Here is a 17313-nt window from a genome sequence, read left to right as displayed (position 1 = left end):
TTAAAATCCTAAACACTGACAGTACCAAATGCTTGTGAGACTGTGGGACCACAGGAGCTCTCATTCATTGCAAATGGGAATGCAAATAGCATAGCCATTTTGGAAGACAGTTTAGCAGTTTTTGTACAACACTAAACATCCTTTTACCATATGATCCAGTAGTTGTACTACTTGGTTTCTATCCAAATGAAAATGTTTCTGCACTGAAAGTTGCATATGAATGTTTGTTTATAGCAGCTTTACTCATCATTGCCAAACTTAGAAGTAACCAAGGTGTCTCCTTTAGTAGGTAAATGGATAAGTTAAATGTGGTATATCTAGACAATGGACTTTATAATTCAGCAGTGAAAAGGTATTAACCATTAAGCCACAAAAAGACATGGAGAAACTTTAAATGCATAATGCTAAGTGAGAGAAGCCAATCTGAAAAGGTTTACATTCTAGCTGTACAACATTCTGGAAAAGAATGTTGGGAGACAGTAAAGATCAGTGGTTGCCAGTGATCTGCGGGGGGGGAGGAGGGGTAGAAGAAGGATTAAAATAGGTAGAGCACAGGGAAGTTTTAGGGTGAAACTGTTATATATGGAATCTTAATGGTAGAGACATATCATACATTTGTTTAAACCTGTATGATATGTATGACATATCATACATTTGTTAAACCTACAGCTCAGAGAGTGATTCCTAATGTAAACTGTGAACTTCAGTTAATACTAATGTATCAACATTTGCTCATCTATTTTAACAAATGTACCACAGCAATGCAAAATATTAATAATAGGGACGCTGTATCCAGGGTGAGGTGAATGAGGGTATATAAAGGAACTCTACTTCTCTATTTTTCTGAACATCTAAAACTGCTCTAAAAAAAATTAAGTCCATTAATGAAAACAAACTGCTAAAGTAAGACATTTTTAAGGAAATTTATAAGCCACAGAGGGGGAGAAAATATTCACAACACGTAAATCTGACAGAGGCTTTCTAAAAGATAAAGAACTCCCACAAATCAGTAAAACCAACATCTTAATAAAAAATGGGCAATTTTTTTTAATACAAGTGACCAATAAACTCTAATACTGAGGTGTCCAACATAATTTGTCATAAGACAAATGCACATTAAATTATAATGAGAGTTTCTCAGTCAGCCACTAGCCTTGCTAGAAGTAGAAACACAATTTGAACTGGTGGCAAGGTTATAGAACAAGCTCCATTGCTGGAGGCAGTATAGATATGTTTTAATATCTTGTGAAAGAAGTTGGCAGTTTTTATGAAATTAAATGTGTTTACCCTCATATTTCCACTCCTAGAGTTTTTACCCACAAGAAATCAAAACATCTGTCTTCAAAAAAGACTCATACAAAGAATGTTTATAGCAGTTTTGTTCCTAAGAGCCCCAAACTGGAAACAACCCAAAAGTGCATCAGCCAAAGGATGAACTAACTTCTTTATGCTTGTACAATAGAGTACTACTTGACAATGCAAAATGAATGAACTGTTCAACATGCATGAGCCTCAAAAATATCCCATTGAGCAAAAAGAAGCCACACATCGGAGCACGTGTTTTGGTGTCTGTTTATGTGGAGCTTTAGTCTAATTTATAGTTGAACTACTGGGGGAAGAGGTAGATTTCCTGAAAGGATACTGATGGAACTTATATTTGTGAATTTCACTGTCTATTAATTGTAGGTTAATATATTTAAAAAAATAACAGGTTTTTGAAATAATTGAGGATTTCAGATGTTTGTACCAAATTATGGTAATGATTGATGGTATTGACTCTTACCTGGCATTCTTTACCATACACCAATCTGAGCATGCTATACCTTTTATCTTCTTTAATGAACATATGGATAAAGTGTTCTTACTATCTTGGCCTCACTGATCAGGAAAGAGACACAAGGAGGATAAGTGACTTGGAAGGTCACATGGTTTTTGGGGTCAGTGGTCAGTCCAACCCCAGGGCTTGTAGGGGTGATGGCTAAACTCCATTGCCTTTCCAGACTAGTCATGGCCAGTGTTTCAATAGAGAACGTGAAGCTTTTATTGGTGGCAGAAGAAATAGGGTTTGCATAATATTAAACTCTATAAAATTATAAGTAACATCAGTATTTGTTTCCTGATTCAGGTGTCATATGTATTATTATTTGTAATGCTAATGATATCAAACTTGGGTATCTCATAACCCTTTCTAGGCAGTATTTTGTGATACACACTCTTCTACACAGCCTCCTCTATTTGAATGTACACATTTTAAATTGCATATAGGCAGGATTCTGTTCCTCTACTATGACAATTTCTTGCTTTGAAGAGGTTCTCTGAAAAATGCTGCTTTTATCTTTTTTCTACAGTGATGAACTTTAATGTTGGAGTGTTGTAAGTTCTCACATAATAAGGCTTAGATTTTTGTTTGCTTTGGCAGTAGACTTCTGTTTAAAATTCCTTTAATCTGTTCATTCCATGCTTTTTATATTCATTTGATAGCTGATGGCTCTGTGAAGAATTTTATATAAATTTATTGAACTAATAAAACTTGTAAATTCTTCCTCTATCCCAACTTGCTAAAAGTGAGTTTTTCAGCAAATCGCTGAATTTTTGTCATCTTTAGATTTTTTTTTTCCTGGAGGAAATAAGAAACAATTCATATGTTAGATCTAAAGTTTCATTAAAATTGCTTATGCCCTGTCTCAGGCATTTTAAGTGGGCCATCTGTCTAAACATCTCTCTCTTTTTTTTTTTCTGATCATTTCCTCGACTTATTCATGAACCATGGGAGGGCTCCTTTGTAGTCGCCATGTAGCTGGTTCTGTCTACCCCCACTGAATACATCTATGTGCTTGCATAACATATCTTTTCACCATGCTGGAAATTCTCTGAACTTGGTTCAGATGAATGGCCCACTTTTCTGAAGGCCTTTTTCTTCCTGCGAAGATTTGTATGCAGAAGCTGACCTCTGTGGCTATGGAATGCAGCGTATTATTCTTGATCATTTTACAGACCACCCACTGTGAAAGTTATGATCAAGGATTGCTTAATGATTCTTTGACCACTAACATTGTTTTAACTCAGTATTTCACTCCTAAATAGGTAATGGCACAGTTGAAAACCAGCTTTTCTGAGTGTCTCATAATATGGTTTTGAGATGCTTATTAATCCTTGATAACAAAGATTTCTGTGAGTTATGTTTACATAATTTCTGCCTTAAACACAACACTTAATAGCAATGTATTTGGGTTAGTATTATTTACACTTTTTTGAGTATTCTAGTAAATGGATTAGCAATAGCATTTGTGATAATGAGCTGTTTTTACTATAAAATACAGAAAAATTTAGTTTTATTGAGCATATTCATTCTGGTTGGCTGATGATAATCAGAGTGGACAGGTCTGGATAAGAGCTATTATTTGACTTGCTTTGTGAGTAGCTGTTTATGTGAATTCCCTTTTCCTGGGTTTTGTTTGTTTTTTGAAGCAGTAACTTAAATGATATCAGCTTTTTAAGTAACTAATAAGCTGCACAGATGAAATTTTTGATCAGAGGGCATCCTCTTTCACTAGGATGTAGTTCAGTAAAAAGCTGTTTTCTGTGTACCATTACCGTAGTAAGTTGTGTGAAACTCCAGGATTTTTTTCTCTCCCTTTCCAGAGAGTTAATTATAAAAATCTTTGAGACTATTTTAGATTTAATGAATAAATATAGCTCTTTTCTAAAATTTAAAATATAACTATAAAATGTAACTGGTTTATAATGATAAACATATTTGTGCTAGTGAGATTGATACCAGTGTTTCAAAGTAATTATTGTTACTGTAGTTTCAGTGGTTTTGCAGAAATAGAGCACATGTACTTTCAGGTTGGTGTGTGTTACTATCTTTATTTATAGTTTATTATAATTTATTTCTACTGCAGAGTTTATGGATCTTTATACTGGGCACATATGCCCAAACCCATCCATTTTATTTTAAAACAAAACTATTTTCAAACTCACATAAAGCCAGAAGGGATTTTAACAAGTTGTATTTGTGAAAGAATTGAATGCATAAAGAGATTGCACAGTGTGACCTTTTTTTTTTTTTCATATCTCATGGGCTTACTTCCACAGGAAATCCTCTTAGTAACTCGTCATCTAAAAAGATATTGTTTGGAAAGTACCATCTCAGAGTTGTATGCTCAGAAGAAAGAACAGCTTTTCTTTTGCTTTCCCAGCGCTGCGCTAGCTGTATTTCACATGTGTAGAAATTTTGATTACAAGGGACTGAAAGAGTCCTTGGTACATCGTTAGTAAGAGAATGGTCTAAGATAAAACCTCAGAATTTCAACTCAAAAGAGACTATGCTCTTTGCACAAGGTTCCTCTTGGGGTAGGTTATAACATATATGAAACAGATGTGGATCAAAATAAAACAATGGAAAAATAAATAGTAGTTAGGTTCTGAAGGGTGGCAACTGTATCTCGCCACCATCTGTAGGATTGCTTTCTGTGGGAAAATGCAGTCTGGGTTCCAGCAGGATGTCAGGATTAACTTCCCAGCTCCTCTGGAAACAGAGGCTTGTTGCATAACTAAGAGTGGTCTCCAGGTTTACTGGAAGAGTTACCTTCTCTGGTCTACTGAGTTGTGAAAAGTACTAAGCATATAATAAAGTTTAAGCGGAAGGGAGATGAATGAGGTTGTACTCTGATCAGTACCTATAATTAGAGAACGCTTATGAGAGAGATGATATTCATGAAAAATTTGTGGAGCAGAAGGAATCCAGGGTTTCCTTAAAGGGGTTTCAGTTATGGAGGGGGGGGCGAGGGGCAATGAGTATAGGTCTAGGGTTGGGACTAATCAAAGTAATAAAAGTTACCATTTATGTGCATTATTTAACCTTTGGTATATCACTATGATATATGTCTGGTTTGATACTTAAAGAGACAGAGACCTAACAGTTGGCCCAAAGTCAGAACTAATGAATGGCAGAGCTGTGTTTCTTAGCTATTTCTGTGAGTCACCAGAGTCTGAGTTTCTGATCACTGGGTTTAGTTCTTCTGCAGGTTTTATTTGTGAAGTAACTTAAGGGTTTGGCACTACTGGCTATACAAATCAGAGAATAATCAGAAATAAAACCAGATACAAGAGTGGGGTGTTATTTATAAGAAACTTGAATGGTAGGTAAGTTAGCTAAGATTTCAGTAGCCAAGATTTAAGAAAGCTATGTTGTCAGTAATATTAGCTGCCAGGTTATTTCTGTTATCACAGTATCCCTGAAAAGGTCAGGGGTTAACCCTGTTTGAAGGTAAACAGGGCAAAGTCTAGAGAGGTCATCTGTATAGCCCAAGAACATTCAGCTTGGGGTCCATGCTCCTTTTGGAGTGTACTCTGCCCCTTGGGTGACACGGCCTCCCCTTTGCAGTCATTGGCACATTGCAGGTGCTCCTCAAATTCCTTCCGGCTCCTGCCCACCCCAACCCTTTCTCCTCAACGTGCAGTGGGACCTGGGGATGCAAAAATAAGGCATGATCTTGGTCCTTTAGGAGGTCACAGGCCAGTTGGGGAGATAAACAGATGCCTGTCCCATGGAATGGCATGCCCAATTAGAGGTGGGCTTGGCACACAGGAGCACTGTACCCCGTGCTGCTCTTCCTCTCTCTTCTCATCCTCTGCCTCCTGTATGCTTCCCTGTTGTTCTTTCCAGCTCTCCTATGTGAAGCTCTGTCCACTGAAACCATCCTCTTTAAATTGCCAAAAGAAAATCCTCCATGTCTCTGCCATGTGCATTAGTATTGGTTTGTTGATGCATTTTTAAACTTTTTTTTAATTTTAACTAAATCCTATAGTATTTAAAACATTTCTTCATCTTCAGAAAATAAACAGTGGGCCAAATACAAATGTTCACCTAAATCATCCATAATCCTCCATTAGACATTGTGTCTATAGATGATTTGATTATAATCATAGTTTTTGTGACTGAATTTTTTTTTAATAGAATACACAGAGAATCCTTTTGAAGTTTGAGGGAGGGGATATTAAAACATAACCTGCACAGAGTTATGACATAAGACAAAATCTGGATACTACCTATCCATAAATAGGTAGTAGTTAATAATAGTAGTTCATAAATATTAGTAGTTCATAATATTACTTTGCAACTATAAAAATTGAAAACACTTAATATTTAAATTAGGTTAATTCAGAAATCATTAAAATTTTGTTACTTTAAAATTTGTGAGAAATACTTATATTCTAAAAATGTTTTTGTCTCTGGCTGTTTGACCCAGTTTTTCTGGATCATGTAATGTGGATCATGGGCAGGAAAAGACCTGTGTGTTAAGACTAGCATCACTGATGTTGTATTCTTATCCAAACAAACAAAAAACCAAAACAAAAGGAAAGGATACAAGAAACTTTTTGGATGTGGTGGATAGGCTTATTACTTTAATTATGGTGATAGAAACACAATTGAATACCTATTTGTATGTTAATTATATGCAGTTTTTAAAAAAGATTTTGTTTATTCATGAGAGACACAGAGAGGCATAGACAGAGGCAGAGGGAGAAGCAGGCTCCTCACAGGGCGCCCGATGTGGGACTTGATCCTGGACTGGGACCACACCCTGAGCCAAAGGCAGATGCCCAACCACTAAGCATCTCAGGCGTCCCGTTTTATATGCAGTTTTTTGATACCAAGTATAACTCAATAAAACCAGAAAAATAAGAGACCAAAATTGTAAATTTTTGAAAATAGTCTGGAACAGTAACCAAATAGTGAAAAGAAATTAATATTGCATAAAGTTGATTTTTGAAAGACTGTCACAATGAAGCAACTCAAATACACAGAATAGGTGATGGTGCTTTGAGTAGATGGAGGAACCACAATTATCCTAGAATGATCTCTGTTGTCCTTGGAATGTCTGTGTGTTTTTTGTTTGTTTTTAATTGCTCTAGTTTAAACCTGAAAGCTTTTTTCAAGGATAGAACCTTTTAAAATAATGTGCTGAAGTACAATCTTTGGCAGTTTTACCCAGCACACTTAATGTCAAAGGAAAATCAGTTTACTAAGAGAATCCTATAAGATTAACTATTTTTTTCTTTTTTTCTACTTCAGAGTGCCTATTATTAAACCACAAGTGGCTAACTGGGAGCTCTCAATAAAATTGCATGATGAAGTTCATACTGTCATAGCGTCAAACAGTGGGCCAACAACGTTCTCTGTGAGTTTTCTTTCTTTCCTTTTTTTTTTTCTCTTTTGTCAATCTTGAAATTATCTGTGAATATTTAAAGCAGTTTTTAACCTATTCAGTGACTGTCGTCTTTTGAATCTGTGACAAAGCTATGTGTTTGACTCATCTTCTTTAGGAAGCTGAATGTAAATGGCAATTTTTGTTGTCTCACGTTAATTAGGAAATATATTCTGAGATTCAGCCACATTCTAAACTCACTTCCTGACACCTGATTCATTTTCCTTTTGTTATTGAGAAGTAATACGTTTGTTTTTGTCACAGAGAAGAGCATCTTTAGGTATAATTCCAAACATATGATAGCTGTGGTAGGTAATCATTGTTTTAAACAAGTAATCTGAAGCCTATATAACATTTTCTTGAGACTTCAGGTTGTGTGAGACATTCTTGAGGCTAAATTTACCTTCTGGTGACATTCCTTTTGTTTTGAAGGAACTTAAAACTTGAACTTAAACCCCTTGGATAGTATCCATACTAGAACTGTTTTAGTTTAATTCCGGTCTATACTGAACAATGTTACATTAAGATTTAGTGTTTATACTGTGGTACGAATGATATGTTTTAAGTTCTGTGATTTGAGATTACCAGAAAAATACCATGGAAGGTTAACTTGCGTCCTTTTTTGCTTTCAGCATGAACCCACAGAAGCTGTTGTGTAGTTAGTACAATGAATATTTTATTAAGCTACATTTCTTTTCTTGTGGCTAAGTTGCAATGAAATGTCATTTTATTGTATGGAAAAATGACTTTTTTAATAAAAAGATTTGAATAGGATATGAAAATCAAAATAATACAACTTCACAGAAATAAAACCTGGTGAGGCTGAGGTATTTAGTGGTAGTTTTGTTTGTATGTTTGTTTTTACATAACCTCTACCCCTGGCTTGGGGCTCAAACTCCAGACCCCTAGGTCAAGAGATTTCTACTCTACAGACTCCAGCCAAGCAGGTACTCCCTTGTGGCAGTTTCCTGATGATAGAAAATAACACAAGTCAGGAGTTAAGGAGAATTCATTTATGCACCATATCCTTATTACATCCCTACTGTGTGCTTGGTGAGTGTTACACTGGAGAAACTGACATTTTTATGTAGTAGTCAGTCACAAGTAAATGAGATTAATCCATGAATTAAGTGTAGTCTCCTGGTTGTCTATAAATTTTGTGATTCATTCTATATGCCAAAATTATTAAAGCATTTGTTCCTAAAAAGTATTTAGTCACCTCTCTCTCTTTTTTCTTTTTTAAAGGTTTTAATTTATTTATTTATGATAGTCACAGAGAGAGAGAGAGAGAGAGAGAGGCAGAGACATAGGCAGAGGGAGAAGCAGGCTCCATGCACCAGGAGCCCGACGTGGGATTCGATCCCAGGTCTCCAGGATCACGCCCTGGGCCAAAGGCAGGCGCCAAACCGCTGCGCCACCCAGGGATCCCAAGTCACCTCTCTTAAAATGAAAACTATGTTGGAGCTAAGCAATTGTCTTATGATATGTTTTGTGATGGTCTTATGTGATTCATTACTTTCCTCCTTTCTATATGATCATTTTAAAAAGTAGTTTTATAAGTGGAAACTTAAGTGGACATCAGGTTGGGTAGCAAGTTATATGTATTGAAGTAAAGACTATAAACATTATAGTATAGCATTTTCCTCAGGGAAGGTTAACTTTACAAAAATGTAGACTTAGCATAATTTTCAGTTCTGTAGTGAGTCACCACTGAAGTGTTACTGTTCATCTGATACTCCAATATGCTGTTTTTCTAAGCAGTGCCTTTAATAAGAAAACTGCTCAGATTACTTCTTAAAGCTGTTATTTCTTTGTGCTTATTTCAGATTCCATGTTGAAAAACTAGAGACCATCAACTCAAGTGGTGTCTTTGACTTTTTCCTGAAGAATTACTCCTTGTTTTACCTTTTAGCTCATGAGAAAAGTAGGGCTGTTTGAAAAAACACATCAAAGTTATTCTATTAAAAATTTCCCTGGAAAATATCCACCGTGATATATAGTATCATAACCACTGCCCCTATTTATTGGCTTTGCTACTGTCAGACATATCAAACCTAATGAAAAGTAAGTACTCCTGATGGTGTGTACTTTTTTCCTAAGCATATTTGGACTGAGCTTCATCTGGCATTAGTCTTTTTGAAAAGTGTCAAGGTGTAATGTAGAGTAAGTAAAGGCTCGTTGGAATGAAGTCTTTAATAGTGTGGAACCTCTGCTTTTAGGTTCTCGGAGGGAAGAACTGTGACTATTGGTTTTCTAGATTGCCCAGTGCCACATCAAGAAAAAATTGTCCTGGGGTGACAGTCTAGGTCATTGGTCCCAGAAATAGTACCAGGAAAATGTTTAGATACAAATGTTCTATACAGGTCTCATTAAAAAAACAAAACATTCATAGTTACAGCTAAATACCTTCTTTATGCTGTCTCATTCTGCCCTCTTTCTCTCCAGAGGTGATAGCTATCCTAAAGATGCTATGTGTCCTCCTTGTACATATTGTTGTTGTTGTTGTTTTTTTTAAAGATCTTATTTATTTATTTATTCATGAGAGACACAGAGACAGAGACACAGGCAGAGGGAGAAGCAAGCTCCATGCAGGGAGCCTGATGTGGGACTCGATCCCGGGTCTCCAGGATCAGGCCCTGGGCTGAAGGCAGACACTAAACCGCTGAGCCACCCAGGGATCCCCTTGTACATATTGTTATACCTATAATATGTGGATATGTACTATAATAATAGTAAAAAAGGAAGTTGTGAAAATATAAGTACTTAATGATACAATTTATATAAAATTTTGAAACACGTAGTGCAAAAACAATACCATTTACAACAGCATAAAAGAGAATAAGATACTTAGGAATAAAATTAACCATGGATGAAAAAGACATATATATGAGTTGCTACAAAATGTTACTGAAAGAAATTAAGGAAGGCACAAATATATGGAAAGTCCTCTTGTGTTCATTGATTGGAATACTTAATGTTGTTATGATGTCAATATTACCCAAAGCAATCTACAGATTCAATACTGTCCCTATAAAAATCCCAACCGAATTTTTGCAGAGAGAGAGAAATCCATCTTAAAATTTATATGAAATCTTAAGAGAGGGACCCCAATAGCCAAAACAATTTTGAAAAAGAAGAACAAAGTTGGAAAGCTCACACTTTTTGATTTTAAAACTTATTACAAAACATAATGGTCAAAATGATGTCGTACTGGCATAAGACAGACACGTAGACCAGTAGAATAATTGCGAGCCCACGAGCCCAGAAATAAACCCTTGAATATATGATCAAATGATTTTTGATAGGAGTACTACGGCAATTCAATGGGGGAGAGCATAGTCTTTTTAATAAATAGTAGTGGAAACATTTTTATCCTCATGCAAAAGAAAAAAGTTGGATTCTTGCCTTACCTTATACAAGAGTAACTCAAAATATATCAAAGACCTAAATGTAAGAGATAGAACTATAAAACTCTTAGAAAAACAAGGGAAAAGGCTTATGACTTTGGATTGATGATAATTTCTTGGACGTGATTTTAGAAACCCAGGCAACAACAACAACAACAACAAAAAATACATTAGATTCCAGTGCATCAATGACCCACAGTCAACAGAATGAAAATGCAATTCCCAAACTGGGAGAAAATATTTGCATATATCTGAGAAAGAGTTATTTCTCAGAATATATACAGAACTCCAGTAACTCAACAGCAATAAAACCAAACAACCTGATTTTAAAATGGGCAAAGAGGGATCCCTGGGTGGCGCAGCGGTTTAGCGCCTGCCTTTGGCCCAGGGCGTGATCCTGGAGACCCGGGATCGAATCCCACATCGGGCTCCCGGTGCATGGAGCCTGCTTCTCCCTCTGCCTGTGTCTCTGCCTCTCTCTCTCTCTCTGTGTGACTATCATAAATAAATTAAAAAATAAAATAAAATAAAATAAAATGGGCAAAGAACTTTAATAGACATTTATCCAAAGAAGATATAGATATAGAGATGGCCAGTAAGCAAAATATGCTCAGCATCACTAATCATTAGGGAAATGCAAATCAAAACCATAATTGGACACCAACTCACAGTTCTTAAGATAGCTATTATAAAAAATGACTAGTAAGTGTTGGTAAGACTGTGGAGAATTTGGAATCCCCATGCAGCCATTGGTCAGAGTGTAAAATGGTGCTGCTGCCATGGAAAACAATTTGGTGCTTCCTCATTTTTGAGGGTAGAGGGTAGCCCCAGTGGCGCAATGGTTTAGCGCTGCCTGCAGCCCAGGGTGTGATCCTGGAGACCTGGGATCGAGTCCCTCGTCAGGCTCCCTGCATGGAGCCCGCTTCTCCCTCTGCCTATGTCTCTGCCTCTCTCTCTCTCTCTCTGTGTGTCTCTATGAATAAATAAATAAAATCTTTTAAAAAAATGAAAAGTAGAATTCCCATATGACATAGCAGTGGTATTGCTGGGTATTTACCTCCTCCAAAAATCAGAATCAGGGTCTTGAAGAGATATTTGCACACCCATGTTCAGCATAGCTAAGAAGTAGAAGCAACCAAATGTCCATTGATGGATAAATGGATAAACAAATTGTGGTATATACATATCATGGAATATTATTCAGCCTCAAAAAAAGAAGAAATTGTGGCATGTGCTACATGGCTGAACCTTGAGGACGTGTTCAGTAAAATCAGCCAGACACAAAAGGACAGACACTGCCTGATTCCAAATCCTACATTACACAAAGTAGTTAAATCTGTAGACAGAAAACAGGATGGTGTTTGCCAGAGGCTGGGAGGAGTGGGGAACAGGCAGTTACTGTGTAAAGGATGTAGAGTTTCAGATCTGTAAGGTGAAAAGTGATGGAGAGGGCCAGTGGTGATTGATGCACGGCATGGTGTATTATGTATGTATTTTTTAAATAGATTTTATTTATTTATTTGAGAGAGCACACACAAGCAGGAGGGACAGAGAGAGAGGGAAAAGCAGACTGCTGAGCAGGGAGCCTGATGTGGGGCTCGATCCCAGGACCCTGAGATCATGACCTGAGCCGAAGGCAAACGCTTAACTGACTGAGCCACCCAGGTGCCCCAAGGTGTATGTATTTAATACCACTAAACTGTATACTTTAAAATCATTAAGATAGTAAATTTTCTCTTCTGTAAAAATTTTAAAAATACGCAAACCAGCATAGATTAGTATTTTTGATTAAAAAATGTAAAAGCAAGAAGGATGAAATTTTGGGGAAACAAAGGGAAAAGTGGTTGAGGGAAAAGTGAAGTGAAGAGGTAATAGTAGATGGGGTAAAATTTTGTTTTAGGTCTTATATATTTATATATTATAAATTTATATCTTATATATTTATTCTAAATATAAAGGTCAGAATGAATAGCAGAATTAAGTATAAAATCTGCTCAATACAAAGTTCAAATATTATCTTGCATATTAAGATGATAAACTTAAAAATAAAAACTAAGTTTCACTTATGTTTAACTCATGATTCTCTTCTGGATTCTGAAGATATTTTCCATTCTCTTTTACTCTGTGTAATGTGGAACTGGTCAAAATAGTTCATGATAAAAAAAAAGATTAATACATTTGTTATCTTAAAGATGATGGCCTACTTCCTCCTCCTTCTATCTATCTATCTATCTATCTATCTATCTATCTATCTATCTATCTATCTATTTACTTATTTATGAGAGACCCAGAGAGAGAGGTAGAGAAATAGGCAGAAGGAGAAGCAGGCTCCCTGTGGGGGAGCCTGATGTAGCACTCGATCCCACAGTTCTGGGATCACGCCCTGAGCCAAAGGCAGTTGCTCAACCATTGAGCCAACCAGGTGCCCCGATGGCTTATTTTCATATTGAAAACAATTCACTTGGAAGAAAAATTTTGATGCGAAGAAAATTAGCTCAGGAATTCAGACTTCTTAAATCATGGGATGCACTTAACTTTCTTTTTGCATGATATTTATGTTAACTACTAATAAGCAGAAATAATAGAGAACAGTTATATGACCGTTGATATTAATTTAGATTTTTTTTTAAATGTCAAAAATTTTATGACCACTTGGAAGAGCAGGAGAGTCATATATTTAACCCCCTGAATATGGGTCACTGTATCACTGAAATCAGTCTTCTTTCTTCAGGCGCTGAAATGTCTGCTTATGCTTCTAAGAGCCAGGAGGGGTTCTGTTGGTTTTTTGCTTGTTTGTTTTTTTGTCTCTTTTGTTCAGTGCCTAAATATTTGTGAAACGACCCACTGACTGGCTATCTAACCCTCTAGGTAGTCGGCCCCCAAAGGCAGAGCCCACACCCATTTTTGTATCTTAGCTCCTGGGCAGGGAAGGGGGCTTCATGGAAGTCCCCAGAAGGGAGCTGCAGGGTACTCACTGCCAGGAAGCCAAGCTTGCCTCCACACCGGGTCTTGTGCCCCATGGCGGCAGTCAGATGGATCTCAACCAACGTGCTCGGTGGGAGAGCGAGAAAGCACAAGTGGGGGAGTGGGGCAGAGGGAGAAGCAGACTCCCCATTGAGCAGGGAGCCTAACATGGGACTCCATCCCAGGTCAGTGGTATCATTATCTGAGCCAAAGGCATACGCTTAACTAGGTGAGCCACCCATGGGCTCTCCCCTACCTCATTGCTCATCAGGGAAATGCAAATCCAAACCACACTGAGAGAGCACCTCATACCACTAGGATAACTATAATAAAATAGATAATATGTGTTTTGGAAGATGCATAGAAATTGGAGCCCTCACACGCTCTTCGTGGAAATATAAAATGGTACAGCTTGGCATTTCCTGAAAAGCTTAAACATCTGGGTTATCCAGAGCCTTCTTGGTTTTTTATTTTGTTTTGTTTTTTGAGAGTGAGAGAGAGCGGAGGGAGGGGGTGGGAAGGGGGGAGAGACAGAATCTTAAGCAGACTCTACACCCAGCACAGAGTCTGTGGGGATTAGGGGGGCTCAGTCTCACGACTGTGAGAATATGACTTGAGACAAAAGAGTTGGATGCTTAACAGATTAAATATTTAAACAAGTATCTTTAGACTGAATTATATCCTTGTTACTATGGTAGATATGTTTTACCTTCCAAATAATATTTCAAATAATAAATTTTTCCAAATAGTAGTTGCTGAGCTTTCAGCAACTCAAAGGTGAATTAAATAGCAATATGTATCCCTTATCCTTTCTACAAATTAATTTGATAACATTCATTCAAAGACCTTTAAAAATATTCATATTCTTTGGTGTACTGACTCTACTTCTAGAAATCCATCCCAAGGAAACAATAAAAAATTGCTAATATGAACATGATATTATGTTGAAAAAGATGAATTAAAGACAGCTTGCCCTGGAGATATCCATGTGAAAATCTCTACTTACGATGGTAAAGGGAGACGTGGAAGTAATTAAAATGCAGTGGTAAATGCTGTAATAGAGGTGCCTTCATCCAATTAAGTTTGTGAGAAAGATACAAGAAAGAGCACTCAGCTGGCTGGGGGAAAGGAAGGATCTAGGCAAAGAAGTTCTACTTGACAGAGATGACTAATGAGTAGTAGCTTAGAACGTGATTTATTTATGTCACAACTTGCTTTGGAACTCATGCTATACATAGACAAGGAAAAGCACAGGCATGTGGTAGCAAGCTGAGTTCACTGAAAAATAAGAGACATCCTCTGTAGATAACTTCAATTTCTTATGGAAGTATGTGCTTCCTTAATATTTTAATTATTTGTTTTCCACAAATAGAGTGAGGAAAGGGTTTCGCGGTCTTGTTCTAGTTGCATTGTTGTTTTTAATGCTGTTTTAGCCTTTTTAAAGGTATTTTCCTGAAGCAGCTGTCTCTAGTATTGAAGTATTGAAGACAGATCCTGTCCCAGGCACTGTATATACTTGTTTTTGTTTTGGTTGATGTAAAATTGTCTCATTTTTAGATGCCTGTGGTAGAGGGAGGGAAATGTTTTGTAGTATTCATATCATTGAAATTACCATCCTATAGTTTTCTTCCCAAACAGAGAAAATGGTGATGAACATAAGAATAAAAAATAATAATTACATATGGATGCATAAGAAATAATTACATACACATTGTCTGAGAGTTTCTTACTGTAATATAGCTAACCCTTTTCCATTTGTTCTACTGCCATGTATTTTGCTCTAAACTTCATGGCTAAGAAAATATTCCACCAGTTATTTATTTTTTTTAAAGATTTTATTATTAAGTACTGTCTACACCCAACATGGGGCTCAAACTCAAAACTCCAAGTTCAAGAGTCACACACTCTGAGGACTGAGCCAGCCAGGCGCCCTCAGTCAGGGCTTAGAGAGCACTGTGAAAATGTGGTTTTAAGTAGAGCTAGTAAAGTATTTTTATGTAATATTATCATAAAGATGAAGGATTAAATGAAGTTAGCATTTGTCAATAAATTTGTGCACAGAATATTTTCTTTTTTTTCTTCTTTGTTTTCAATAAGAATTTAGACTTATTTCACATCACAGTCTCTGTTCCTTTTATCCTATTGTAATGCCAAATCATGTAGTTTCATGGAATTTTTGTAGAGACGTGGTAAGATCATGGTTCTTTTAAAGAAATAATTTTCAAATAACCCTTCCTAGAATAAAATACAATATTATTCTATCTGTCTCTTGCCTCTGTAGTCAATTTTTAGAGTAGACTCTTCTTTTTGAATGTGAGAAAGACATCAGCAAACAAGGTTGGTTCACTTTTACATATATGCCTACTGTAGGCCCTTTCTTACAAAATTATCTATGGCTTAAGTACACAATAGGCAGACAGAAAACAGAACATTTTGGAAGTAGCATTTTAAGATGAATACCATAGTACTCTTAGGTGCTTCTAATAAAGCACTTTAATCCTATTTAGAAAATTGACATATGTGTACATGATAAATGACAGAAAACTGAGGTAAGCTTTTGATATTATGCAATATTTTATATTTAAAACTTAAAAATTGGGCACCTAGATGGCTCAGTCATTTCAGCAGCTGCCTTCAGCTCAGGTCATGACCTCAGGGTCCTGGGATTGAGCCCTGTGTGGGGCTCCCTGCTCAGTGGGGAGCCTGTTTCTCCCTCTACCCCTCTCCCCTGCTCATTCCCTCATAAATAAATAAATAAATAAATAAATAAATAAATAAATAAAGTCTTTAAGAAAAACCTTAAAATCTTTTTCTTTTAATAGCAACTCAATGTTATGATCATATAAACTCCTTTTTTTCCTATTAGGTAGTTTTTTCACTTAGACTTTCCTCCTACCCAGTTTTAAAATGTATGCTAGACAAAGTGACGAAAATATTATCCTATTTGAGGAACATATTTTCTGTTAATGAATTTTTTTCCAGAAAACATAATATTGTGTAAACATGAAGTTCTTTCACCGTGGCCAAAGTATTTGTTTTTTTCATAAACATTTTTCCATTTGTGAAAAAGTTGCTAGCAAAATAAATTTATGCTTAAAAAATATTAACTATTTCTGCAAAAAATATAAAACTATCTTAAGTGAAGCCAATAGAGAAACTAACAGACCTGAGGAGAAATTTGCCACTCATTTTAATGACAAAAGGGAAATGTTCTTGATATATAAAGAACTCTTACAGCTCAATATATAAAAGACCAACCTTCTAGGTGAAAAATGCTCAGATGGTTTATAGCAAAGGAAATATAAACGACTCCTACACATATGAGAAATGTGCTAACAATACACAGAGAAATTCAAGTTAAAATTATCACATAACCTTTTCCCACTTGCATTTTGGCAAAGATAAAAAGTTTGATAATTCTCTCATTATTTAAGGTATAGAGAAATAGCCCCATGTATGTTTACTGGTGGGTGTACAAATTGATACAACCTCTAGGGAGAGGGATCCCTGGGTGGCGCAGCGGTTTGGCGCCTGCCTTTGGCCCAGGGCGCGATCCTGGAGACCCGGGATCGAATCCCACATCAGGCTCCCGGTGCATGGAGCCTGCTTCTCCCTCTGCCTGTGTCTCTGCCTCTCTCTCTCTCACTGTGTGCCTATCATAAATAAAAAATTAAAAAAATATATTTTTTTAAAATAAAAAAAATAAAAAAAAACCTCTAGGGAGAGCA

The 17313-nt window shown here is 36.4% G+C and overlaps 1 protein-coding gene and 1 long non-coding RNA gene across 9 annotated transcripts in view; one reads left to right on the top strand and one right to left on the bottom strand.

Moving 5' to 3' along the window:
• PCCA (propionyl-CoA carboxylase subunit alpha) overlaps positions 1-17313 on the top strand; it is a 462660-nt gene that overhangs the window by 311441 nt on the left and 133906 nt on the right. For 7 of the 8 annotated variants that reach the window (XM_072782480.1, XM_072782479.1, XM_072782481.1 and 4 more), the window contains one exon: positions 7082-7187. In XM_072782480.1, coding sequence (XP_072638581.1) covers positions 7082-7187 — 106 coding nt within the window. Of the gene's footprint in view, positions 1-7081; positions 7188-9040; positions 9403-17313 lie in introns of those variants that run through there. The other variant, XM_072782483.1, reaches the window with a different exon arrangement.
• Positions 14765-17313, bottom strand: part of LOC140607885 (uncharacterized) — a 67582-nt gene continuing 65033 nt past the window's right edge. Inside the window, exon 5 of the long non-coding RNA XR_012009806.1 lies at positions 14765-15146. This is a non-coding gene — a long non-coding RNA (uncharacterized lncRNA). The remainder of the gene's footprint in view (positions 15147-17313) is intronic.

The sequence above is a fragment of the Canis lupus genome, chromosome 17 (genome assembly GCF_048164855.1).
Source record: "Canis lupus baileyi chromosome 17, mCanLup2.hap1, whole genome shotgun sequence".
In the NCBI taxonomy this organism is placed as follows: domain Eukaryota; kingdom Metazoa; phylum Chordata; class Mammalia; order Carnivora; family Canidae; genus Canis; species Canis lupus.
The sequence above is the reverse complement of the archived record's forward strand: the minus strand, read 5'-3'. Positions and strand labels throughout refer to the sequence as shown.